General features: G+C 39.6%; 3 protein-coding genes across 5 annotated transcripts; 2 read left to right on the top strand and 1 right to left on the bottom strand.

The window, feature by feature from the left end:
- Window positions 1-1,972: 1,972 nt before the first annotated feature.
- Window positions 1,973-8,407, bottom strand: dmap1 (DNA methyltransferase 1 associated protein 1). The gene is made up of 10 exons (XM_044044134.1): window positions 7,972-8,407; window positions 7,133-7,224; window positions 6,364-6,559; window positions 6,047-6,205; window positions 5,784-5,951; window positions 5,402-5,587; window positions 4,431-4,502; window positions 3,626-3,698; window positions 3,121-3,470; window positions 1,973-2,632 (listed from the first exon to the last, which is right to left on the bottom strand). Exons 1-10 carry the CDS (start codon window positions 8,065-8,067, stop codon window positions 2,573-2,575), a joined length of 1,452 nt encoding a protein of 483 aa, XP_043900069.1. The 5' UTR covers window positions 8,068-8,407; the 3' UTR covers window positions 1,973-2,572.
- Window positions 8,408-10,735: 2,328 nt separating this feature from the next.
- On the top strand, window positions 10,736-18,420 carry hnrnpm (heterogeneous nuclear ribonucleoprotein M). 3 transcript variants are annotated; one of them, XM_044044123.1, is made up of 16 exons: window positions 10,738-11,010; window positions 12,131-12,312; window positions 13,863-13,915; window positions 14,607-14,614; window positions 14,922-15,015; window positions 15,104-15,388; window positions 15,607-15,760; window positions 15,868-15,917; window positions 16,005-16,062; window positions 16,299-16,421; window positions 16,503-16,553; window positions 16,747-16,815; window positions 16,916-17,017; window positions 17,141-17,736; window positions 17,823-17,874; window positions 17,961-18,420. In XM_044044123.1, the coding sequence occupies exons 1-16, from the start codon at window positions 10,910-10,912 to the stop codon at window positions 18,122-18,124; spliced, it is 2,142 nt and encodes a 713-aa protein (XP_043900058.1). In that variant the 5' UTR covers window positions 10,738-10,909; the 3' UTR covers window positions 18,125-18,420. The 3 variants fall into 3 exon arrangements, with proteins under 3 accessions (XP_043900059.1, XP_043900058.1, XP_043900060.1); XM_044044124.1 differs by lacking the exon at window positions 16,916-17,017 and having other exon boundaries at window positions 10,736-11,010; XM_044044125.1 differs by lacking the exons at window positions 10,738-11,010; window positions 13,863-13,915.
- A 159-nt stretch (window positions 18,421-18,579) lies between these two features.
- Window positions 18,580-25,156, top strand: timm44 (translocase of inner mitochondrial membrane 44 homolog (yeast)). Its single transcript, XM_044044135.1, has 13 exons — window positions 18,580-18,666; window positions 19,066-19,170; window positions 19,847-20,059; window positions 20,169-20,249; window positions 20,340-20,489; window positions 20,923-21,059; window positions 21,548-21,633; window positions 22,389-22,481; window positions 22,969-23,093; window positions 23,281-23,331; window positions 23,437-23,526; window positions 24,001-24,111; window positions 24,728-25,156. The coding sequence occupies exons 1-13, from the start codon at window positions 18,595-18,597 to the stop codon at window positions 24,845-24,847; spliced, it is 1,434 nt and encodes a 477-aa protein (XP_043900070.1). The 5' UTR covers window positions 18,580-18,594; the 3' UTR covers window positions 24,848-25,156.
- Window positions 25,157-25,384: the final 228 nt, after the last annotated feature.

The following is a 25,384-nucleotide window of genomic DNA, read 5'->3' as shown; positions in this document are numbered from 1 at the left end:
ACCTGCCTCTTTCTGCCTTATGTCCGTCAGTACACACACATCCCTTCCCTTAACTGTGTGTTCAATCACCAACACCAGCTTCGGCTGTTGGTGCAGCCAGGCGACCCCTCGACAGTGACGTATGCCAGCGATTAGCCTGGATACAGTTCAATTATGATAAACAGCCAGTGCACCTCTTAGGTTGTGATTAAAGCCTCAGCCTGGCCTTGATAAAGAGATCCCATCTCAATGCCATCACAACCACATTATAAGACACTCTGCTGTGGTGTTCTGCTTCATGCTTTTCACATCAGTGTTGCAGAACGTACACTGTGGCCCGGATGAAGCTCGTGGTAGATGGATGTAGATGGTGGCTCCTGGGGGTCTTTTTCATTCACACATGGCTAGTGATGCATCACCGCCAACCCATTTTCAATTTAGACTACTATTTATTAATAACCTCCACCTTCTTGAAAGCTATCTTACAACATACCTGCCAAATAACTTAAGACTGGCTTAGATACAGAAAGAGATAGAGAGAGAGAGGGAAACTCCAGTTTTGATAAATGGTTGAGCGGTGATGAAAAGAAGATATCGGAGGAGCATGAAAGGAGAGAGGGGGAAGAGAGCAGAGCATTAATCCTACACCAGGCTGGTAAAGAGGGAGCGAGAATGAGAGACAGAGACCATGGGGAGAGAGAGGGAGAGAGGGGAGGAGGAAACGAAAGAAAGATAGCCTCTCGGCTGTGTTCTGTCAAGGGAGAAATTACACATTTACGGAGGTTTTTTCAAGCAACGACGGGTTCCATAGATCAAACCACTGGATTTATGAGCCAATTTTCAACATGAAATATAGACACAGAGAATCCATTTTACCCATGTTTACTTGCCTTCTCTCACTCTTTCTCTCCCTCTCAATCAAACAGCGTATAGTGGGACTCCTAACCTTAGCGGTGCTAATTTGGTCTGATAATAATGGTGTTTTGATTTTGGTGATGCTGCTTTCAGTGGCTGTTATTGTGCTCTCATATGTGCCAGTTAAGTTAGGAACCTGCTGAGGTTGGAGAGGATCAAGACTAAAATAAAGATGAGGGAGTTTAGTTGAGTGTAGCTCCCCTGTCTTCATATAGGACCTCTGCGCCTCAGCCAGCTCAGGAAATCTGAAATGCAGAGATTTTTTTTTTTTTTCAGAGACAGTTCTGCACATTGACATCCTTAGACCTCATGGCTTGTTTGTTTTGCTCTGAAGTGCACTGTCAACCTTATGTAACCTCGTCTTCTTTTAGAAATCAAGTGAAGTCAACTGAGTTCATCACACATGTAAACATTACAGAGTGAAGTGTTGAGTGTAATACAGCAAGTACATATTCAAAGCTATGGAACAAACTTGCAAAAATTATACAATATAATCCAGTTTTTGATTTGTCCTAATTCATCATTTCATAATGATGTTTTTTTTTATAAAATACTAACAAGGGCTATATTAAAAAGAATAAAACTTATAAAAAGACAGAAGTCAAACTGAAATATATTAGTAAGCAGATTTTTGAACCTGAAATCTTTATATTATTTTTCTTAATATCTTTATAGCTATATCTATTCAGATACCATATATAAATATTACACACATTGTGTGTCCAGATAACGCAACCTCTTTTGGGCAAACGTTTTCAAAATTTGCATACAAATTAACGTATAAGTAGGCTAAACTCTATAACTGACACGCAATTAGCAATATTATGGGAACGGGACCTAATGAAGTTTCATTGGCTGAGCCAAACGGAGAATGATTAATACTTAATTATCATATTAATGAAGTCATTAGTTGTCACTTAACTTAAATGACAGGTAAGACAAGAATGCCATGATCCTACAATTTCCTCAGTAAATGTGTATTCAACACTAATTACCTCCACGTTAAGATCTGATCTGAGAAAGGGCTTGCAATGTAAAAGGGATAATCACCGTGGAAGAAAGACGCATAAAACAAAGCGAGAAAACAAAGTCAGTGAGGTTTATTGAATCATTGACGAAAGCATATTCAAGGTCACCTGAGGACAAACGAAACAAATCAGCCTCACAAGTCCGACATAAAACACAGGCAGTAGATAGAAATGGCATCTCTTTCCTCAGTGGAGATGGAGTCAATTCTGCAGACTACAACAAAAACACATTTCCAGTAAACACTAAGGCGTGATTAGGCTACAAAAACCCCTCAGATGGGTCAAATGAGCATTGAGGCTGGAGGTCCTCCCACTCACATAGTCTCTTCTTTCATTCCAATTCATTTCAATTACCCTGTAACTCCCACCTTCTTGCCGATGTCCTGATTAGCTCAGCCTGGCAATTTACAGTTGATTTTGCCTCATCTATGGCCGAGCAATGGTGGAGGCAGGAAGACGAGCAGTAATGGAATGAAATGTCACTCAGTTGTTGCCTTTGTCACAAAAATGCTGGGCAATCCAGATGGGGATGGGGTGGAGAGGTCTTGTTTAGAAGGTGAAAAGTTGTGTGTGTGTGTGTGGAGTCAGTGGTGCTTCTCCACTGTGACTAGAGTAACTCCACTATGCACCAGCTGGTGCTCTCATCTTCATCATGGCTTCTTCATCTTCTTCACCGATGATGAGCTAGATGCAGATTCTCTCCGTTTGCGCTGCAGCGGGATGTACAAGATCACATGAGTGTTTAGTGAAGCAGTAATGTTTTTGTAGTTCGAAGTTCTGCATGTTTCCAAACCACGGACCATTGTTATGAAAAAAGCAAGTCACTAGGACAGCAAAAAGGAGTGAAATTGTAGAATCAAATTAAAATCGAAAATCAAATAAATTGAATTTCTCAAAGTCCCAGTGAATGTGATTGGTAGTCAAATAACTACTGCATGTATACCTTCAGTTGGACCAGAGTCTAAGTCAAGCTGGCCTGGGTGCTCTGTGCGTACACCATAGTTCCCACCCCAGATTTTAACCCGCAAATAATGGAGGAAGACAGTGACAAAAAATCCTGGCTTTTTTGGACTGAATTCCATCAGCTTAAATCAGTTTAAGCAGTTTATTACAAATACACTGGAAACCGCTTGATACTAACAAGCTGAAAACTAAGCATGGAAAATGTCTGATGGCGCTGAGCTGGTGCAGACCTTACCGAGTTAGGGGTTAGCGGTGCTCCTACAACATCAATGATCTGCTCCTTGGCTTCCACTTTGATGTCATCTACACAGGGCCAGTTCTGAACATCGCCCCCTGGGGTGGATGTTGCAGTGCTGTTGGTGGTGTTGAGCTCACCGCCTTGTGGTAAAGCGAGTAGTCCTGCCCCTGCAGTTCCACACCCGGCTCCACTGCCGACCTTTAGGAGAGCTTCATAACGGTGACGCAGCATCTGTTGCTCATATTCACAATTGCTGTGGGCCTGCTTCAGCTCGTAGAGCAGTACCAGGTCACTACGTAACTCATTGAACATCTGTACGATTTCTTCTGTAGGCATGGGGTTGAGATCTAAACACACAGAGGTGAAGATGATTAGACATGAGGTTTGACATTTGTCATTTTAACCCAGCAGATGTAGAACACATATACATTGTGTGTTATGATACATTACGTTGACTGACAACTTTTAAAATGTTAAACTTTTGCATATTATTCACACTCACCCACTCCTTGCTCTACGAGAATCTGTTCAATGGCCTTGATCTTCTTCTGGCCAACAGAGCTTGGCAGTTTCATCTGCATTGTGCACGCACACACACACACACACACACACACACACACACACACACACACACACACACAGTGAGATATACACACACGTCAACACATTCAAGTGTGTAATTTCAGGTGCTGGAGATATTAGGATAAACAGCTCCACCTCAGGGTTTTTAATTCCTATGAAATGCACTTCAGTGAGCCAGATCAAAATGTCTTTATCCACTGAACTCTGTCTGACTGATTAGCTGGAGGGGCACTCCACTTCTTTAGCAGTGCTAATGCATTTTCCATAGAGAGCGGCAGCTCCTCATCAGTCTTGAAGATGAATAAGAGTTCCCTTGCTAGATCTTACAGATATGAGATCATCACTAACAGAATTAATCATCACAGTGCTAATGAGAGATGGCCAGCTGAAGTCAGACTTTTTGGTTCCTCACATACATCAACTGCAGGTTCAAGCGTCACTAAAATTTGTTTTGATATTAATAGTGGTTCAATTAAATTTTACTTTAGTTGATTTTCTTAAAAAAAGGTGTAACAATCCAAGCATTTTAAAAGTTTGATATGCATTTCATGACACACCCTGACGCATTGGCAATACTTTTCCTGATAGCACTCTTAATTACTCTAGCTTCAGTTTCATTGTTTTGAATTAGTATTATAGGTTCCACACTAGTGTGGGACAGCCAAAAAGTTGTGTGTGTGTAAAATACTATTTTTAACACCTAAGAAGGATCTACATATACTCACCCTCTGACTGCGTAGCGTAACTCCGGCTGATTTGAAATCGGGAAACTTGATGCCTGCCATCTCTGGAACAGCCTGAAGGAAAATAAATGAACAATAAGAATAATAACCAAAACTAGAGAAGGCAATTTCTCAAGACAACGCAGTGGGATTGCTGCCTTCTGTCTGAGCTGAAGCCTCTCTGACATGCTGCATTGAATTGATATGAATGAGAGGCTGAAATGATGAATTCAAGTTTCTACTTCAGTCACTGAATGTTTAAAAAGAAGTTGAAAATTTGTGAAAACAATCTTAATATGTCGACTGGGGCTGTCACAGTCATCACAAAAATGAAATACCACAGTATGAACAAGACAATCACAGAGGAACACAAGATTATACAACTACACCTGACATCACCTCGTATTGAGGCTGCAGAAACAATGGGCCATTGCACCGGTGGCTAAACAGGAGCCGTGTCCCTTTAAGAGCACCATCGATGAAGAGTTGACATGCTGTGACAATGTATTGTGTCACTCTGTGATAGGCGTTGTACTCTGTCTTTTACCGATCTTTATGACAACTGACTTTTGCTTTTAACTACTGTGACTATCTAGTGTGGGAATTTTTGTGTTCAAAAGTGGGGAGGTCAGTTTATATTGAGCTCGATGGAGAAGCTGGATAGGCTAATTTCAATAGATTTGAATGAGAAATTGAAATTGAATAATATCCTAATTGAGCTGGAAAGGTGTAGATTTGAATAAAGTTTCTAGATTCAAGTATACGGAATATGAAAATGTGTGTTTTGAACAATCCAATTAATTTTAATAGGGGAAAATGTGCAACAAAACGTTGTACATTTCGGAAATTATGAATTAAAATGTACAATTTTACTATGTTTATTTTTTGTGACTTAATCAGTGGGTAAACAATTGTCGTGTATCGACGGTTGCCTCATGGCTTCTTTGCTCTTTTTGTGGGAGTGCATGTCGTACCGGTTTTTCTGTTTCTCTTTTCTGTGGGAGTTTCTTCTTGGACACCCTCTTTTCAGCCCGCCTTAACTCTGTGGTTGTGTCAGCTGCTTTAATGAGTTTCTGCAAATCCTGAGCCTTCTTCTCCCGCTCCTTCTTTCTAGTTTCAATCTTCCTTTGCTCCTGAATTAGGTATTCCTCTTCTGCCACCTGCAGGAAAAATGAGAGTGGTGCAATCTTATTATTTAAAACGTTGAAAAACAATTTAAAGGTTTGATAAATATTTCTAGCATTTATTAATAAAGGTTTCCTTTCACAAAAAGCACAACTACACTACTAGTTGCAGTTTTATTTGGCTTATGAAACAACCGAGTTAGATGCCAAATAAAAAGACAAAGTTACTAACTTGTTCAGGTGTGCGATTAAAAAGCTTCTCCAGTTGTTCTTTACGACGTCTTTCATGGCCAGCATCAAAGATGTAGATCTTGGGCTCTGTCCCTGAAGCTGCACGGACCTTTGTCAGCTTACCACAAATATTGTAATACCGTTCTTTAAGGTCCTCCACTGAACGCTTCTGAAGAAAACATGGAAGAAATGTTCATTCATGTTAAGTCACGGGGAGTTAGATTAAAGAAAATGTGGGTACTGTGGGTCAGTAACAGTGATTACTCTGTATTGCTGGTGGTCGTAGCGGTCATGGACAACTGTGAAACGCAGGTCAAAGCGCTTGCTCAGGTCGAACAGATGGTCTGTCTCTGCTTTAGTCCAACCATCGTCATGGAGATGCATCTGATACTCCTGCTCTGAATACACTGGTACCTGTACTGTCTATGAAAGCAGGCAGAAGGAAAGACTGAATTAGGACAAGTATTTAAAAAAAATAAATCAAGCATACCTGGAGGAGAGGATGTGACAGGGGATGGGCAGCTTTAAAACACATGTGTTGTTTGTGATTGGACTGAAATGAAGACACTAGAAAACCCTACCTTATTGAAACGGGCAAAAGGGTAGTCCTTGCCTTCCTCTGCTACACGTCTCCAGTGGTGGAAGATAGCCCCATCCCTGCGAGCGGGATTAGTAAAGGGCATCCACTTCCAGGGACGCACCTTTTTACAGCCCAACTTGGCTTTTACTGTCCTGTAGCCCTGAGTAGTATCACTAGGCAACAGAGGGGGTGCATCTCTGGGGGACAACAGGAAACACATGTCTTTGTTAATATGATCATTTAATGAAAATCTGTTTTGTTAAAAAATGATCTACCTGGATCAATTAGAACATTCAGTACACACACAAAAAAGTGACAAAAGTGAACATTAAAGTGAACATGTGTGAAAGATCAGACAGCTAGAGGCAGCATGTAAGAATACAGTATAAGAACTCTTCTTGTCTGAATTCTCAAGTGAAAAACATTACCAGTTGTCGCTGCACTGATGCCCTGGTAATGCAACTGAAATGCTTTAAGAGTAACTAAATCCTGGAACATGTTACAGAAAACTTTGAAACAAAAAGAGTTGGTCTCATTGAACACTTTTAAGGGGATGACCTGGAGGCAGAAACATCTGGCTGTAGATGTTTTGCCTGAGGCTTTTTATTACTGTAGCTGACCTTGAAATGTTTGTCATTTGGGATGCTTAGTGATTTTAATGTTTATGTCCACCTTGTGTTTGCATGTATGTATGACTATGCTGTCATCACACACATTTTAAACCATAACACAACAATTCAAGATAAATGATTTAAAAAAGGACTCCATACTTCTTATCTGAGTAGAGCAGAGCATAGACCTCTCTGTGCATTCCCTCCGGTCTCTTGAAGGTCAAAGTTTCTGTTGATTTCTTCGATTTTTTCTGAAAATGTGATGGAGAAATAGATTATTTTAAATCATTCATTTGTGACATTGTCAAGCACAATTTTTTGAACTAGAATTAAAAAACAAAACAAAAAAACATATAGATATATATACAAATAGTTGTGTGAGGATAATTACTGGTGACAGGTTTAAATTATCGTCAGCGTTGTTGTTTTGGGTTATCATTTCTAAATAGATGCAGAAATGATACATACAGTTCTAGTTGAAGGCAGACAGATTGTAATGTGTGATTTATCTGCTGCACTCTTATCATGTCTGTTTTGCAGAGCTTGGCAAGGCTTTTTCTGAAGAGGTTTTAATGACAAATGTGACAATTAATCCTTATGAGAAAAACACCTGACCTACATTTATAATAATGTTGTATCTATGATACTGGAAGTGCGTTGGTGTGTATATCAGCAGTAATAGATATATTGTATCATTTATTAATATAGTTATTATCTTCTTGTAGTCTCATTATAAGTAAACAGCATTAAGTACATTATACATTCAGTAAACAGTACTGTGACGGTTTACTTAAGATACAAAGTAAATTATGACATTTAAAATGTATTCTTTATTACATTATTCTGACAGCCTCTTTTCAGTCATATATCAGCGTATCATGGGATAACTGTGGTCCCCCAAGTTAACTTTAAGTTACTAATCAAACAGTTAGTCATGTTTCGACCAGTGTGGACGGACTGAAATGCATCACTGAGGATATTTTCAGTTTGTTTCTCACCTTGTCGGAGTTGATGAGGTCTTTCTTGCTGATAGGTCCATCATTATCTCCACCAGTCAATTCCAGTATATCCCTTACATCAGCGCCTGTAGTCATTGTTTACTATGATGTGATTTAACGCTTCTCTTCAGAATGTCAAGCGTAAGTAGTCTTCAGTCATTTACTGGCGCTAGTACAATACAATATTGTCAGCTAAATGCGCTTCTATGTAGAGGCTAACGCTAACAACATCATTTTTAAACTACACTAAACTGATGAGAGTCGAGAACCGACGAAACGCAGTTTTAAGAGGTTTGTTTACTAATATTTTGCGAACGCGTCTAATCTACGTCAAGCAAAATAGAAAATTAATGAAGAATAATAAAAGCTATTGTGGGAAAGAAGGATAGACGAGTAGCCAGCAGCAACCGGGAGAGCAGACACTACTTCCGCTAACTGCTATCGTCTCTGGGGAAATTTGATTGAGATACTCAAATATTCACTGTCGCCTCCGCGTGGTCTGGGGATGAACTGAAGTTTTTTTTTTCCTTTTTTATCTTCGCTAAGAAGTCATGTTTTTGGATATGATTGTTTGAAAATATGACATTTTCTCGGGATGTAGGTTATGACCAAAGGCAGAAATGCTCGGATTAATGGTTACCATCAGATTAGATTGAGTTCATTGACAATGAGGGACCTTGAATTGCCTTACCAGAAATGTGTGTTCTGTGAGTGTTTCCTCTAGTTCAGATTTGATTAGATTTAACTTTATTGTCATTTATAAAACAAACACTTAGACAATGGAATGCAGTTTGGCATGTAACCAGAAGTGCAAATAGCAGTGTATTAAAGGGCAAAACAGAGTAATACAGTAATGGCTATGGAGGTATGTACATAGCAATGACCTGTGTGATACTGATCGTATTTACAGTATGAAGTGTATATTGTTTAATGTCCAGTCCAGGCACCTGTCTGTCTGTGAGGTGGGGTTGAGTTGGTTGTGTGTGTGATTATCTGTGTGTGTGTGTGTGTGTGTGTGTGTGTGTGTGTGTGTGAAAGAAGCTGTTCTTCAGTTTGTTTCTATAGCAGAGATTCCTGAATCTCCTTCTGGAGGTGAGGATTGTGAACAAATAAAATAGACGCAAGAAATGCAACTGAACATGATACACCACCAACAGAGTAGACTAATTACTGTCCATCTGTCTGCCTGGTAATTGCATAACTGTTCGATGGCTCACTTGTGAGGCAATTCAAACTTGGCAAGGGACTTATTAAGTGCACCAGTGTGTGCAGTGCTGACTTTGTTTAGCATTCAAAATAACTCAACAATTCATGTATCAATAGTCAACAAAGTTAGAGGGTTAAAACTATAATATGATGTGATATGTTATGATATGATATGCTATGAGGAGAAATGCAAAGCAGTTGTGTATAAGTATAATTACTTATGACCTTATACTAGGCGATGAATTTATGTTAATTCCAACAGGACGACATTATGCGCAACCTCCCAGGAAGACAAACCGATTCTCCAAGTCATTTTTTCCTTCTGCTGTCATGTTGTTGAACACAGAGCCAGCTTAACTTAAAGGGTTAAGTGCAATACACCTATGGGCTTTATTTATTGAATTTATTTATGTATTTATGTATTATGTATTTTTCACTATTTTTTATCCTGTGCAGTTTTTATTCCCTGTATTTTTTTTTTATTTTTTTTTTTAACCTTGTTTTTAGCCCAGTTTGGCTCTACATTGTTGGATCTTGTATTGTGTTTAGAATACAGTGCGTTCTCTAACATATGCCATGTAATGTTTCCTCATGCACTCTGGATTTGTGTTTTGGTTGTGTGTGGAGTGGTGAGACAAACAATTATTCACTCTCACATTCACACCTGAGGTCCATTTAACCTTATCATCAAACTGCATATTTTTGGAAAGTGGGAGGAAGCCAGAGTATCTGGAGAAACCCCACTAGCACATGCAGAACATGCAAACCACACAGAAAGGCCCTTGGTCTAACTAGCATTCAAACTGGTAAACAAACAAAAATACTACCTCAGCCAACAATAGAATCTGTAAAAGCAGAAACATGTTTATTTAAATAAATATGTAGTGCAAGCTTATATGAAGACTGTTCTATGTGAAATGTGTGTACATAGACAAAATGGACTTTCCTGCTTTTAATATGTCGTCTTCATTCATTTTCTTCAGGAGAAACAATGCAGGAAAATGTTTAATATCCCAAAAGTATAAAAAAACACACAGACACAAACAAAGACACAACAAAAACGAAAATAAAACAACACACATTCTTTAAACAAACACAACAACAAATAAGCAAAGCTCAAACCCTTGAACACAACATTTGTTGAAGTGAAATAAACATGAATCATACATAAATTAACTACCCCCACAACTTCACCACCTGTAATTTCATAATGTACCACATGTAAATAAAACAATCATAAATAAATAAAAGAGCAAATAAGCACACAACTATTTTTTTTGCTTTCTATAGTCAACTCTGAACAAATGTATGTAGATGCACTCTGATTATATCAGGCTGATTATATCAGCCTCTATAACACAAATTGTTGAAATAGATATCTTCAAAACGTGTCTGAAACTTGAAACTAAATACTGCCACAGCTTATACAACAACAACGTGGAGGTGACGCAACTCTACAGTAGGTGGCGGTAATGCGCCATTTGCTAAAAATCCGCCATCAAAAATAAAAGAAGAAGAATTCCGTCGCTGCCTTTGATCTTCCCAGCATTCTTTGGGGTAGACTCGAACGCTCTCACCGCCATTTTCAGTAGCTGGTGTCGCAGGAGTGGTCTCTGAAGTCCCCCAGCTAGCCGTGCTATTTGTTGCTGATATCAATCGTGAAAACCCTCGTTTTCGTTATTATTTGTGATAGTGTTTTTTTTTAAAGAAATAATCAAACTAGCGAGAGAAGATGTCCAACGAACAGGGCGAAAACGCGACTGAGAAAGTAGGCCAGCAGCAGCCGCCGCCGCAACAGCAACCGCAACAGCAGCAGCAGCAGCAGCAGCCGGGGTAAGTCCATTCATCCAGATTCCTTTGTTGACTCTTAGGAACTAGTTTATGGTTATGATTATATACACGAGGAATACATTTTATTGGCTCTTATGTGTTGAGAATCGTTTGGTTTAGTGCGTCCCCTTAAAAGGCTTTATTCACAACAATTTCACGACAAAGTGTTACATTTCGTCTGTTATGGCGCGTGCTCGAGGCCGTGTTTTTTCAAAGCTAATCGGCCCATGTGGTCATTGTAAGTGGACCGATTGCAAAAGTAGTGTTTTTAAATGTGGCGTTAGCAACTTAAACGGATAATATGGTACATTACTGTACGATCAGTCAGTCCAACTACGCTCTCAGAGCGGCCTTGCCACGCCACATTAACCTAATCGTCCGATTTGCTAGCATGCAGTAACATGTAGCAAATGTATCGGTACTCCTTTTAAGTCGTCATTACTCCATAAAATTTGATCCAGTTTGAAGCAGTTATTCTTTCTGGGATCCTTAAGTAAAGTATTATAAAAAATAGCTCTTATTCGTGTTAAATGTACAACATACAATACACATTTCTTAGAATATATGCTCTAATAACAAGTGAACGGTAGATGATTAAACATAGAATTTTATTACCGATTTTTCGTTAAGGTAGTATAGGTTAGTTAACTTCTGGTTCGTGTTTAATTATTAGGTCCTAAATGGCGCCTACTTAAGCTGCGTTCCATTTGCATGATAGTCGGAGGTCCGAATTGGGCCTGACATCACCTCCGACCATTTTCCAGTTAAGTCGAAAGACAATATGGACGCATTGTTAGCAATACCACTCAAAGACAATTTTGCCCATGTTACCCACATGGGTTCTCAATTTCATGTTCAATTCCAGTACTCACCAGGAAATTGTTATGCGATGTCTTGTATTCTTGGAGCCCTAAGTTGTAAATATAACATATTTAATTTCTTACATAAGTAAAACTAAGGACCGTCAATATTACATTACAAAATACATTCATAGCATTACGTATCAGTGTAAGATTTGTTTGGTACAAGTGCGTGCTTATTTATTTTTTGTGGCTTTTACAAATTCATAATTTACACATCCCATCTCATTCTTAAGGGTTGTTTTTAATTTATATTTTCACAGAGAAATCAATGGGAAAGTCAAGCATGAGCCCAATGTCAGCAGGAAAGAGAGGCCCCAGAAGAGAGGTGGAACCGGACGCTATGAACCCTATGGGAATGTGAACAAGAGATACCGCGTGTTTGTCAGCAACATCCCATATGACGTGAAATGGCAAGCCCTCAAAGACCTAATGAAAGAAAAAGGTAAGGTGTCTGGAAAATGGCTAGACACAGTCTGCTGTGGACATGGTTAAAATAACCAGGGTCATTTTGTTTGACCACTGCAGTTTTGAAGGACTGTGGGGTTTTTTTGCACAAACTTTTAGGTGTACAATGTTTGTGGGAGTTTTTTGGAAACAAGATATGGGGTCTTTTTACTTGTGTGTCAAAGGAATTCCTGCAGACTTGCACAAGTGCTGTGAACCTGGGTGTTTGTCAGAACATTCATTTGTTCTTGTGACTATTACAACCTTTTGTGGTTTTTGTGAAGTGAAAGAAAGTTGGTGCACTAATGTGAAAGTCTAGTGGCCTGGAATCATAAGGGGCATAAAGAGATGGGTTTCTCAAGAAATGCATGAACAAATATGCACTACTTTGCTGTAGTGTAATTATTTTTGCCCTGAAACGAGGAACCAGTTGTTCCCAGTTACATGTCAACAAACAGTAAGACCTCTGCTCTTTTGATAAATTGGTCAACATTTTTTGACACGGTTAAAAAGAAATCACTTATGCAGCAACTATGAATTTAAAGGGTATTAACTTTTAAGTTTTTTGTTAAAGGTACCAAATGGATCTAATATTTTGTTATTCATGAGAAACTAGCTTTTAAGGGCTACTGGAAAGCTTTTGATGAGTCATAAGTAATGCACTAAATTGGCATTTACTCCTGTTAGAGCAAGTGTCAAGATGGGTAAAATCCTCTTTCAGAAGGAGTGCTTGGTATTTGTTGTATGACAACTGACTGTAGTTAAATTGCATTTTCTTTTTTAGGTATGACCTTGACAAGCAAATGTTTTCTCAGCAGATCTCCATGTTGTGCCAAACACAGCTATGCGTTGGGGATTTCTTGGGGTACAGGTCTACAAAATGAAGCAACTTCTTTAGCACTGTCCTTGTATTTGGAGGTTCTGGTTCATGATATGATTTGTTTTAACAAACAAACCTGAAATTAAAAGTGGCTGTGGCCAACATTGAATCAAAATTATTATATTGTGCATCCTAAAATGGGTGAATTTTCTGTCCCTTCTGAAACAAATATTATGGTTAGCTTTCTCACTGTAGGTTTCATCTTAGGCTCAGCTGATGGCAAATATCAGTGCATTAGTTTGATGTTCAAATTGTGATAGACACAGTATGTGCAGGTTTGCAGTGACATGGGTTGAGGCACTGAAGGGGTTTTGATGAGTTGAAATTCATTGGTTAAATATTGAAGGTGGTGTGCACTGCATTATATTCAAATGGGAATGCTGATGGCGATTTTAGTAGTTGTTGTCCTCGGTTCGATTGCTTTTGGTGCCTCAGGAGAATTCCAACAAGGACAGGCTAAGAAGTCTATTTTTTTGTCAAAACAAATTAAGCTTGCTTTTTGTCGACCTGTACCATATTGTGCTGCTGCGGTGTTGGGGGAATGCTCAGGACTGGCAGTCTGAGCTCACTGTCAACGGCCGCCCTACTTGTGTTTCTGCTCTAAACCCCAAATGTTCTCTCGGCTTCTCTCCCCTTGGTGTGTGTCGTCTCTGGAATCTGATTTGTAGTGGGTGAGGTAACGTACGTGGAACACTTAATGGACGCAGAAGGCAAATCGAGGGTAAGTGCAAATACATACAAATAAAAAAATCAACAATAAAGGCAAACCTGTGTTTGTCAGCTTTGGTTTTATTTTCATTGTTGGAAACTGTTCAGATTCAGAAACCTGGTGGAGTGTGTGAAATGGTGGCATGCCAGAGGCATGTTTCATTGGTGTCGTCTGTGGCACTACCTTGAGGCCATCCAGAGTTGATGCTAGTATAACAGGTCTTCAGCTTTCTTTGTAGACAATCATGTGGGATTGCAGTAGTTGACAATGTCCCTTTTGGTTGCTGGATTTGCATATGAACTTAAGTCTGCAAGTGGTTGTTACAAGGCTTTAGATGGTTGTTAAATATAACTCATTCTGTAGAACTGCTTTAATGGAAAAGACACCTCCAGTATCTCAGTAGTTGGGAATCTTATTCCACTATGGATTTTCTGCCCTTTGGATGTTGGAAAATACTCTTTATATTCTTCAGACTTGACTGCATTGTCTAAGAGAATGGGGAAAATCCTGATATAATGTAACTTTATTTGGAAGCACGGGGCTGTGGCCAAGGCCATAGGCTTGTGTGGTGTTGAACTTCTGTGCATGAAATTCTCATTTTGGTTAGATTGTATGACAATTTAACATCTATAATAACTGTTGCTTTTACTAATTTGAACTGTTTTTACATCTTTTGGTGTGGACCATTCTTCAATCAACAAAGGGTTGTGCGTAAGTATTCTGACTTGATTTATCATACTACATACTAGACATACACATTCATGAACCAGTGTGCATTCAGGACTGCTAATTAGTGCTGGGCGGTATACTGGTTCACACCGAAGACTTCATATTTATTGATATTAATTTTCATATTCCACAAGACCGCTATACGAGTTGTGTCCACACTCAATACAGGATACAACGGTCTCTCTCGCTGGAGCACTTCTCCATGCTCATGCATAAAAATAAATAAAAGAACTGTGATATACATTATTGGTCATAGTGCCCAGCACTAATTGTTCCTATTGTTTGTCAGTGTTGTTGAGTTTAGGACTGAAGAGCTAATGAAGAAAGCAGTTGAGAAGGTTAACAAGCACAATCTTAATGGACGACCCCTGAAAGTGAAGGAGGTAGGCTATGACAACAAAGAACTAACATTTATAAACTTTTCTCTTCAGACCAGTGTGTGACTTGTCATATTATCATGTGCTGTGTTAGGACCCTGATGGTGTCATATGTCAGAGGGAAATCAACAAGTCTCAAGGTGGAGGCCCTCAAGGAGGACATGGAGGGATGGGAGGAATGGGCGGAATGGGGGGAATGGACCGCATGAACAACATGAACAACATGAACAATATGAACAACATGGAGCGTATGGGACCTGGACCAAATGGCCCCATGGTCAACATTCCTCCCAGCCTGATGAACAACCCCAACATCCCTAATGAAGTCATCCATGGTCTCCAGGCTGGCAGAATTGGCAGCACTATCTTTGTTGTTAATGTAAGGTTTCTACAATCATGTTATTGTTTGGTATTTAGTTTTATCTGAATAATTAATTGATATCAGAAGTTAGAAATAAATGTAAATTGGTCAAATAATAAAAGATGTTTGTTGTAGCTAAAATAACTTGACAAATAAATGTTCTAATGTTTTTCTATCGAACTTAAGTGTGACTTTGCTTATGCAATAACCCTTTAAATTGTTCTTTATGCATTTAGCTTGATTACAAAGTGGGCTGGAAGAAGCTAAAAGAGGTGTTCAGCATGGCTGGTGTGGTGTTGAGGGCTGACATTCTGGAGGACAAGGAAGGGAAGAGCCGAGGCATGGGCACAGTAACATTCGAAATGCCTATTGAAGCAGTCCAAGCTGTCTGTATCCTTTTATAAAACACGTTGACTGGGGTTAACATGTAATGTTCATTCAGTAAAGCTACGTTGTTTCCAGGTGCCTTTTGTACAATTTCCTTAACAGACTTGCAGCTATGCTCAATGGACAACTGCTGTTCAACAGGGTCATGCATGTCAAGCTGGTAAGTTGCCTGAACATTTCTATAAATCAGATTGTATCTGGGGGGCATAGACTGAATTTTCTTTTTTTCTCCTTTTTTTTCCCTCAGGATGAGAAGTCCCTGCCCAAAGATTTTGGACAACCTGATAGAGCTTCTGCTCTTCCACGTACGTTTACTGTGTTTTCCTCACTTGGATAACCAGTTAAATGTCCATTGCACTGTAAACTAATATGCTTTGTTAGCCAAGTAAATGTTGCTGTTATGCTTTACATGCAGAGGGTGCTCTGCCATAAGAATATTCATGGATTTCACAGTGATCTCCTTGATGCTTGAGTTGGTAATGCTGTGAATAAATTGATTTATTTGTTCAAGTAATGTTTATATTGTAATCATTTTTTCCAGGTGGTCTAAGTGGTGTTGGTATGGGTCTGGGGCCTGGTGGCCAGCCTATTGATGCTAACCAGCTTAACAGAGGTGGTGGTGGAGGAGGAGGAGGAGGAGGAATGGGCAACATGGGTCCTGGTGGTAATTTGACTCATTGTTTTTATTATTTAAAAAAGGAAAAAAGAGTGAATTGAAGTAGCTCATCATTATTCTCACTTGCAGGAATGGATGGAATGGGCTTTGGCAACAACATGGGAGGCCGTATGGGAGGTGGTACGTACCGAACCTTAATTAACTTTTTACTAATGTATACAGCCATACATTTGAAAATCCTCTGAACAATTTCCTCACATCAATGGCATAATCTCACCACACAAACATTTGCCTTCATTTTAATTCTATCACACATTTCTAACAGTGATAAATCTTTTCCACAATTGTTGAGACTTTCTGTTTTCTGTTACAGGAATGGACAACTTTGGAGGAATGAACAACATGGATCGCTTTGGTTCTTCAGGAATGGGCAGAATGAATGGTAAGAAGATATTTGAGCTGTGCCATGCACACCAAAGCAAACGTGGATTACTTTCACGTTTGCTGGGCATTTCTAATGGTTTAATCTCTTGCATTGTCAGAGATGGACCGTGGAATTGGTGGTGCTTTTGACAGGGAGTTTGGGCGAAATGAAATGGGAATGTCTCGCAATAATTTTGGGGACTCCTTTGAAAGAGGAATGGGTTCGTATTTTCAGGATTTTGCTTGAAGCGGCTCTCATAAGTCCTGCAATAAGCCTCTTAAGATAAACCCTTGTTTTAGCTTAGACCATTGATAATGTTTATTATTTTACTTTGCCCTTACAGGAAACAACATGGGTGGTATGGACCGCATGAACTCTGGAATGGACCGACTGGGAAGCAACATGGAACGCATGTCCGGAATGGACCGCATGGGCATGGACCGGATGGAACGTGGGTCTGACCTGGACAGGCTGGGTTCTGGGTTTGATCGAATTGGCTCAGGTATGGACCGGCTGGGGCCCAGTATGGACAGGCTTGGACCTAGCCTGGACCGTATGAGCTCCAGCATGGACCGCCTTGGCCCCTCTGGGTTCGATCGCTTGGGTCCCTCTGGTATAGATCGCATGGGATCTGGTCTGGACTTTGGCTCCCCAATGAATATGGATCGCATGGGCAACACTGGCCTTGACAGAATGGCCGGCAGCTTCGACCGCATGGGCTCCAGTGGAGGACTGGATCGCTTCCCCACAGGTGGCCTTGACCGCATGAGCTCTGGCATGGACCGGATGGGATCTGGAGGAGTTGGTGGTGGCCAGTTCGATCGCTCTGCTGACCTGGATCGCGGATTTGGCGGTAATTCCTTTGGAGGAGTTGGTGCTGGAGGAACTGGAACTGGGGGTGGCAATGTCAGGAAGGGTTGCCAAATCTTTGTCAGAAATGTAAGTCTTGTATAATTGTGCAGAAAAATAGTAGACTATGATTTTTTTGACTTGTAATTTTAATAAACTTCCTCAATTTTGTTTAGCTGCCATTTGACTTCACCTGGAAGATGCTGAAAGACACCTTCAATACATGTGGTAAGTATTTTTAGTTGTGTAAATATAAAATAAACAATCACAATATGTACTTGCTTACACGCATGTAACTTCTAACACCTCTGCAGGCATGGTCCAGTATGCAGATATTAAGATGGAGAATGGCAAGTCCAAGGGTTGTGGTGTCGTCCGCTTTGACAACCCTGAAACTGCTGAGCGCGCCTGCCGGACGATGAATGGCTACCGGCTGAATGGAAGGGAGATTGATGTTAGAATTGATAGGAATGCATAAATTATGTGCCTGAGTTGTGGCATTTCATTTAGTCTTTCATTGTCCAAACACTCTTTTGATCTGATTCACCCCTCAGCAAATATGAATACACTTTGCTTGTTTAGATATGTGTAACTGCAAATGTTATTTTAGTTAGTACTTTGTATCAGTGAAAGTGTTTTGTTTTAGTTGTCTGAAATTTTCGTATTTCCTTTTTTTTTAGAGACCAATCTTTTAATTTTTTTCTGTCATGTTCATCTTTCATTGCCTTTGTTGTATAAGGTGTTTTGATAAGTAAATCTCAACATTTGAAATTATCAGACTCTTGTGTTGCATTTTAATAACAAGACTGGTCATTACGGTGAAACTCCATCGTTCATAAACCATGGAGACCACTAAATAGTAGTTGCATTACATGTAGTTAAAGTCTACTTGAGGTACATGAACCTTCAGGGGTGTCACGTGACTCTGAATGTCCTCCCTTTACGGACATGGAAGGTTATCACCGGAAGGAGGTCATGGGAACATTCAAAATGGCGGCCCCCGTATGGCTGTCCTACCAGGTAAGCACTGGGAGCGTTTGTGTTGAATATTGTTCCTGGGACACGGCGCAACATTGTAACGAGGCGTTTATCTGTATTTGTAAAAAAAGTATGTTTAAACACAGGCGAAGAATGTCACGTAATCTGCTTACAGGGTGCAAAAGTGGCGTAAGCTAGCCGAGTTAGCTTTTTCGATGTGTTATTGAACTGGTGTTTGTATTTTGTAGCTCAACATCGGATAATTCAAGTTTTGCGAAGTACAAATTCTGCTTTGGTAGCAACACATTTCAGAAATGTTTTTCTTAAAAAACGAATTTAAAATACAAATTCTTTTCGTTCACGTGCCATTTTGAAAAGTGTATACAATGCGCATTTTAGCATTTCCTTGGCAGGAGTGTTCCATTCTGTGTATGTTTCCAGATCTGTGCGGGAAGAGGCTTGGTGTCATTCCCTTCCTCTTACCTACGTCTTCACTACAGATCCAATGTCTTCAGGATACGAGGTTTCCTCACATGTTCTTCAAAGGTACGAACACTTGACATAAGCTGTGTTTCAGTCCTGTCTGCTGTGTGACAGGACAGCAGACATTTGCGTTGTTTGCTTTGAGCGTCTTTCTGTACATGTGACACCTGCATGTGTCAGTCCTGTGGTTTATCCTGAGCTTTCTCCCGTTTTCTCCTCGTACAAGGTGTTTTATGGAGTTTCTAGAGGGTGAACTTGCTGAACAGACTGTAAAGCCCTTTGAGGCAAATTGTATTTGTGATGTTGGGTTTGAGAAATAAAATTGACTTTAATTTGCCTTCTCTTGAGGAGTAGACATTTTTTATGGTTTCATTTAACAGTACCTGTTTCACAGTCAGGATACCTGAAACACATAATTTCAATGTGATAAACTTTGACAACCACTGATTACAATAAAACAAAACTGGTTAAGATATCTTAGAAACTGCCTTTGTAATACATTTTTAAAATTGTAAAAAATACTTTATGGACACCCTGTACATACAATTTCCATCCTTTCCTACTTGCTCAATAAGCAACACAATAATGTTATGGCTACATCCACACTACTCAATTTTTCAAACTTTTCTGTTTTGGGAGCTCTAAAACTCTGACCTAATGTGAATGTAGCCCAAGTTTGAGTGAACTGTGGCTGGCATGCTTTGAATAAGTTTATCTTAATGTGATGTTTCTGTTTCAGACCACCCACATCAATCGGTTACCCCCTCTGCAAGTGAGGTATTTGTCAGGGGAGCGGGGTGGTGGCAGGAAAGGTTTTCTCGGGGAATTTTTGGACAACTTGAAGCAAGAACTAAACAAGAATAAAGAAATGAAAGACAACATTAAGAAGTTTCGGGAAGAGGCAAAAAAACTGGAGGAGTCAGACGCGTTAAAACAAGCTAGAAGGAAATATGTTAGTATAAGTCCACACTTAAGACTCAAAATTGTAGCATGCTCTGCAAAATAAGTTTAAGGGTATATGGTGTTGTCTTTCAACCAATTTCCTCCCATCTATTACACAGAAAACTATAGAGTCTGAAACAGCAAAAACATCTGAGATTCTAAAGAAGAAGCTGGGAAACATCTCTGAGACAGTTAAAGAGGTAAGTAGGATGTATTCCTCAATCAGACACAGCCTCCTCCTTGATGCCACAGAATAGATGTGCAACTCTGTCCTGTGTGTTTGTGGACAGGGGCTGGAAGAGGTCAGTCGGACAGAGATTGGCAAGAAAATCAAGGGAGGAATGGAGGAAGCAGCCAAAACAGCTAAGACCTCAGCAGAATCCGTCACAAAGGGTGGAGAGATTTTGGGGAAGACTGGTGCGTTTAAAGCAATATCTCAGGTATGGAGTATTACTCTTGGTTGAAGATGTATGTACAATGTATTTTACCATGAGGCAAAATTTTTATTGAATTGTGTCCAAATGATAATAAGTATGTACACATGAAAAATAAATCTCAGCCCTGTTATGTAAAGCATTGTGTACAAACATCAAATTTCAAGACTGGTGATGAATTCTAAGTAATAAAGGTGATATTGAATATAACTCACAAATGGTTGCTTTGAAAATGATAAATCAGCGATGCCCTGCCATTTTTTTTTAGGTAGATCACATACGTTGTTGCTCATGTCCTGTCCAACCTGGGCCATTTGCTGTATGTCACCACCCATCTCCCTCTGCCTTGTCTGTTTATCTCTACTATCACTATGAAGCACAATGTTATCTTATATATGACATGTCAAACCTTGACTACTACTTGTTAATTAAATTTCAGGGCATGGAGAGTGTAAAGAAAGAGATTGGTGACCTTGGTCACACTGGCCCTTATCGGCCTCCTGCCAGACTCCGAAAGAGAAGTGAGTTTTCATCCAAGGGTCAAGGAGATGATAACAAAGTCTTCAAAGCCAACGAGTACGTGAGTGCCCTCTGCTTTGCCCTGATCTTGAGAGACTAACAACTCTCTGGTTAGCTAGTACCACTTATGTAGATATAATCATTGTCTATGGTCTCACACCTGGTCAGCCAACAAGAGACTGACTTAAATGCCTAAAATCAGACCTCTTAGTAATATTGTAAGAGATGAGCAAGATGTTGTTGGATTCTGGCTACATCTGCAGTGTCCCTCAGTTTACAGAATAAGAAATGGATGCAGACCCTTATCTAACCTCATTAAGTACTTTTATTATAGTGAGTGGTGTAAAAGCATTCTTCACCAAAACTGCATAAATGCAAATGAATATCTTCAACCAATAAATATTTGAATTGTATTCCTTTATATTAATATATTGTGAAAATCTCATACTAAGCATGACGAGCAACCTGTGTGCAACATGCCACTAGTTTGTGATACCCATGTCTCTCTTCCTTCTGTTCAAAACCTCCCCCTTTGTGTTTTTTAGGGAAGCTATGGGTGTTGTGCTCCACAAGGACTCAAAATGGTACCAACAGTGGAAGGACTTCAAAGACAACAATGTTGTCTTTAACAGTAAGTAACTCACTGCATTATCTTAGCGTCCTTGGATATGCATTTACAACAAACTTTTATTATAAATCAATTAGAATGAAATTGAATGTTTCATGTTCATGTTAAACTGTCACTAACCAGAGCCATACTGCCATACTGGGGATAAAGTTGCACTTTGATAGCACTAGTAGTTAAACAGTTTGCAAAGATTCTGGAGAAATGATCTCACCCTGCACGTGGTCTACTGTTGTTGGGGATTACTTAGCTCTGGTCAGATAAATTCAAATATAGAATGTATATCTTAATTGGATGGAGACCAATTTACATATCCTAAAGCGTTATATTAGCGGCACTGATGAACATTTGCTGTATGCACTAATTAGTAGATTTTGCTGCTATAATGTTAGATCTAGACTGTGTAGAATTAGGGATTCCTGCAAGTGGTTGATTTAATTGATGATTTGATAGATATTATTAGTTAGGGAAACAACATTTGTCTTTGTCTATCTTTTGATAGGTAAAAAAAAAACATTGCCTCAGTTAGGACGTTGCTTAAAGTCAACATATTTGCAACTATGTAGATTTCCATAACTTGTCAGAACTGTTAGCATGTTTCCCCTCAAACTTTTAGTTTTTATTTATATTGTGATGGAACAATGAACCATCCATGCGAAAACATGTGGTTTAGGCCTTTTTCAGCTGATTGAAATGGGGAAAACGCAAGAACTGGAAATGTATGGCTTCATTCACTGATTACCTCACTCTTATCGCTGCAGGATACTTTGAGATGAAGATGAAGTATGATGAGAGCGACAATGCCTTTATCAGAGCATCACGTGCTGTCACTGACAAGATGACCGACCTTATTGGTGAGAGACTTCAGTCTGATAACTAATAAAACCAAGAAGTCAAATTAAGCTTTTACAAAGAAAGGTTTAACAAAGAAAATGTGTGCCTCATATCATCTGTCTCAGATTTTATGTTATCTATGGTAAATATCTGTATATATACAGTGCCTGTCTAGTCTCGATGACCACTCAAAACTGCTTTACGCGGCGGTTTTGGTACCATTCCCTCATACATTCGTACAGCACATGTATGTACAGAGCTTCCTTCTATCAGCCAGGATACATACAGAAACGAACAAGTGTTCAATTAACCTAATCTGCATGTTTTTGAACCTGCTGCAGAACCTGGAGTGAACCCACCCCAACAAATGTTCATCCATGTCCTGCTGTAAAATAGCTCTGCTCAAGCTGCTTTACTGTTTCCATTGTATTTATTTATGTTTCGCTATTTATTCATCTAAAGTGATTTTATGTTTAAACCATGCGTCTCCTGTCCACATGTGCGTAGGCGGACTATTTTCAAAGACGGAGATGTCCGAAGTCCTTACAGAGATTTTGAAGGTGGATCCTTCCTTTGACAAAGATTCCTTCCTCAAGCAGTGTGAACGAGATATCATTCCTAATATACTGGAGGTATGTTTGACTGCAGATGCTGCTAGTACTAGGTTCTCATTGTTCAAACCAGTGTCACTCGCAAGATTTTAAATTTATACTTATTTTCATGCATTTTGGATTTTGTTACAATTGAGAGGGAGAACACACCAGTACTGTGTGTGATAAGGTTTCCGTGTGTATTTATAAATGGTATGTCTTCACGCAGGCAATGATCAGAGGGGAGCTGGAGGTTCTGAAGGATTGGTGTTATGAAGCGGTATGACCTTTCTTGCATTCTGAGTCTGAACTTGAAGATATTAAAAAAGTGCTACTGGTCATAACTTAATCTCACCTTCTTTATCTCCTTCACTTGGGTGTGTAGACATACAGTCAGCTGGCACACCCACTACAGCAAGCTAAGGCCATGGGACTTCAGTTCCACTCTAAGATCCTGGACATTGACAATGTGGATGTAAGTTATAGTAGACTATACTACATTTTTTGTTTATTGTTATGGTTAAGGTGAGAAGACTTATAATGAAAACATTCATCATTAGATTCAACTTGTCCTTCTTTCCTTCTTATTAACATTAAAGCTGCTTTGTTTTTCCACAAGAGAATAGCACCAACGTTTTATTGCACAGTTGTTTTGCTTTGATTTGCTTTGAAGAGTTTGTGTTCACTATATACAGTATGTTGATCGGCAGGGACAAAGGTTGAAAAAAGAATTAACATAAAGTAAAAGGTATTGTCAAACATAGCATGTGTCTTTTTGTTAACTTTCAACACTGCTGTATTTTTGATGGGCTGTTATTGTTTTGAGTGTCTTTATCAACTCCAACTTCTAAATGTTTTAAAGCCATTAAACCACGATTAACAAAGTTTTAATATTAGAATTTCATCTGAAAATCACATTTGTTGTGTATGTAATATGTGTCTTCTCCAGTTGGCCATGGGGAAGATCATGGACCAGGGTCCAGTATTGATTATCACCTTCCAGGCTCAGGTAGTCATGGTGATCCGAAATGCCAAAGGAGAAGTTGTAGAGGGAGATCCTGTAAGTAAATTCAAAGACAAACACAAATACAACAATAAAAGTAAGTTATTTGGCAGTTTGCTCATCTGTGTTGGGTTATACTCGTATTAGAAAGCTTTGGATGCTATAGTAACAAAGCACCCGGGGAAGGTTATAAGACACTGTAGCCAGTTCTTAGTGTTTGGGCATGCTATCATTTATTTTCACCCAGGATCCAGACACAGCTTTATGGGCTGTAAAGCAGCCACGATGCCCACTCAGGGCTCCTCAGGGACACCTGTAATTGGTAAAAAATGTCCACTCAGTACCGTGCAGTTGGCACCTGCTCAGTGTTTAGAGTAGAAGACTATTTCCAGAGGATTAATGGTGGGTATACAGTTCTTTAGAGTTGTGTCTGGAAAGTCTGGACATTAATAATAGATGGACCTTGAACTAAGCATCTTTTTTCATGATTTTTCACATATTCTTTTTTTTTGGTAATAAATGGAGCCATTTCTCTATAAAACACAACATGGCTAAGATGAGGCTAACCATAAAGTGGATGTTAATATTTGGTTGCAGCTTTTGAAAAATGACCTGCTCTACAGCGATTAAGAGCAGTTCAAGTAAATGAATCCATCTGTTTTTGTTTCTCAAGGAGAAAGTGCTCAGGATGATGTATGTGTGGGCTCTTTGTCGAGACCAGGAGGAGCTTAACCCGTATGCTGCCTGGAGACTACTTGACATGTCGGCATCTAGCACCGAACAAATCCTCTAAGACTCTTTGACGTGCTCAAGACGCACTCATCCAGGAAGAAAACATACTGTACCTGAACAGGCCTCAGAGCTGGCTGGGAGGAGAGAGAGGAAGAGGCGAGAAAAAGAGGGACACACTGGTGGGACATGGGCTCACTGTATGACAGGAACATTGTAGAAAGATGCTGCTTAACACTTGGGTGCTTCAATGTATCTTGTCGTACTGCACTGGCACATTAGCGTCTTTGTATGCTTGACTCTATTCCTCTGAATCACACTAGGGGGCGGTACACTCAAAGAATTAAAAAACAACATTATCTGTTCTGTTTGAGATGCCTGTCTGGCCTTCCATTTATTGACTATGGTGCAGCACAGTTGTTCGATAAAGGAAGTTATTCAACTTGCATTCAGCTCTTTCATTTTGAGCATAAGAGATGAAAATGTAGAAAACAACGGCGTAAATTTGTACCTAAGCTCTTCCACCGTCCTGTTTAATCAGTCCCACTGAGGCATTGTTATCTTGGTGATGCACAGTGTTGTGGCCAATCATTCATCTCCT

Source organism: Solea senegalensis, linkage group LG14, assembly GCF_019176455.1.
Source record: "Solea senegalensis isolate Sse05_10M linkage group LG14, IFAPA_SoseM_1, whole genome shotgun sequence".
NCBI lineage: Eukaryota > Metazoa > Chordata > Actinopteri > Pleuronectiformes > Soleidae > Solea > Solea senegalensis.
Note: the sequence above shows the minus strand (reverse complement) of the source record. Positions and strands in the feature narration are given on the sequence as shown.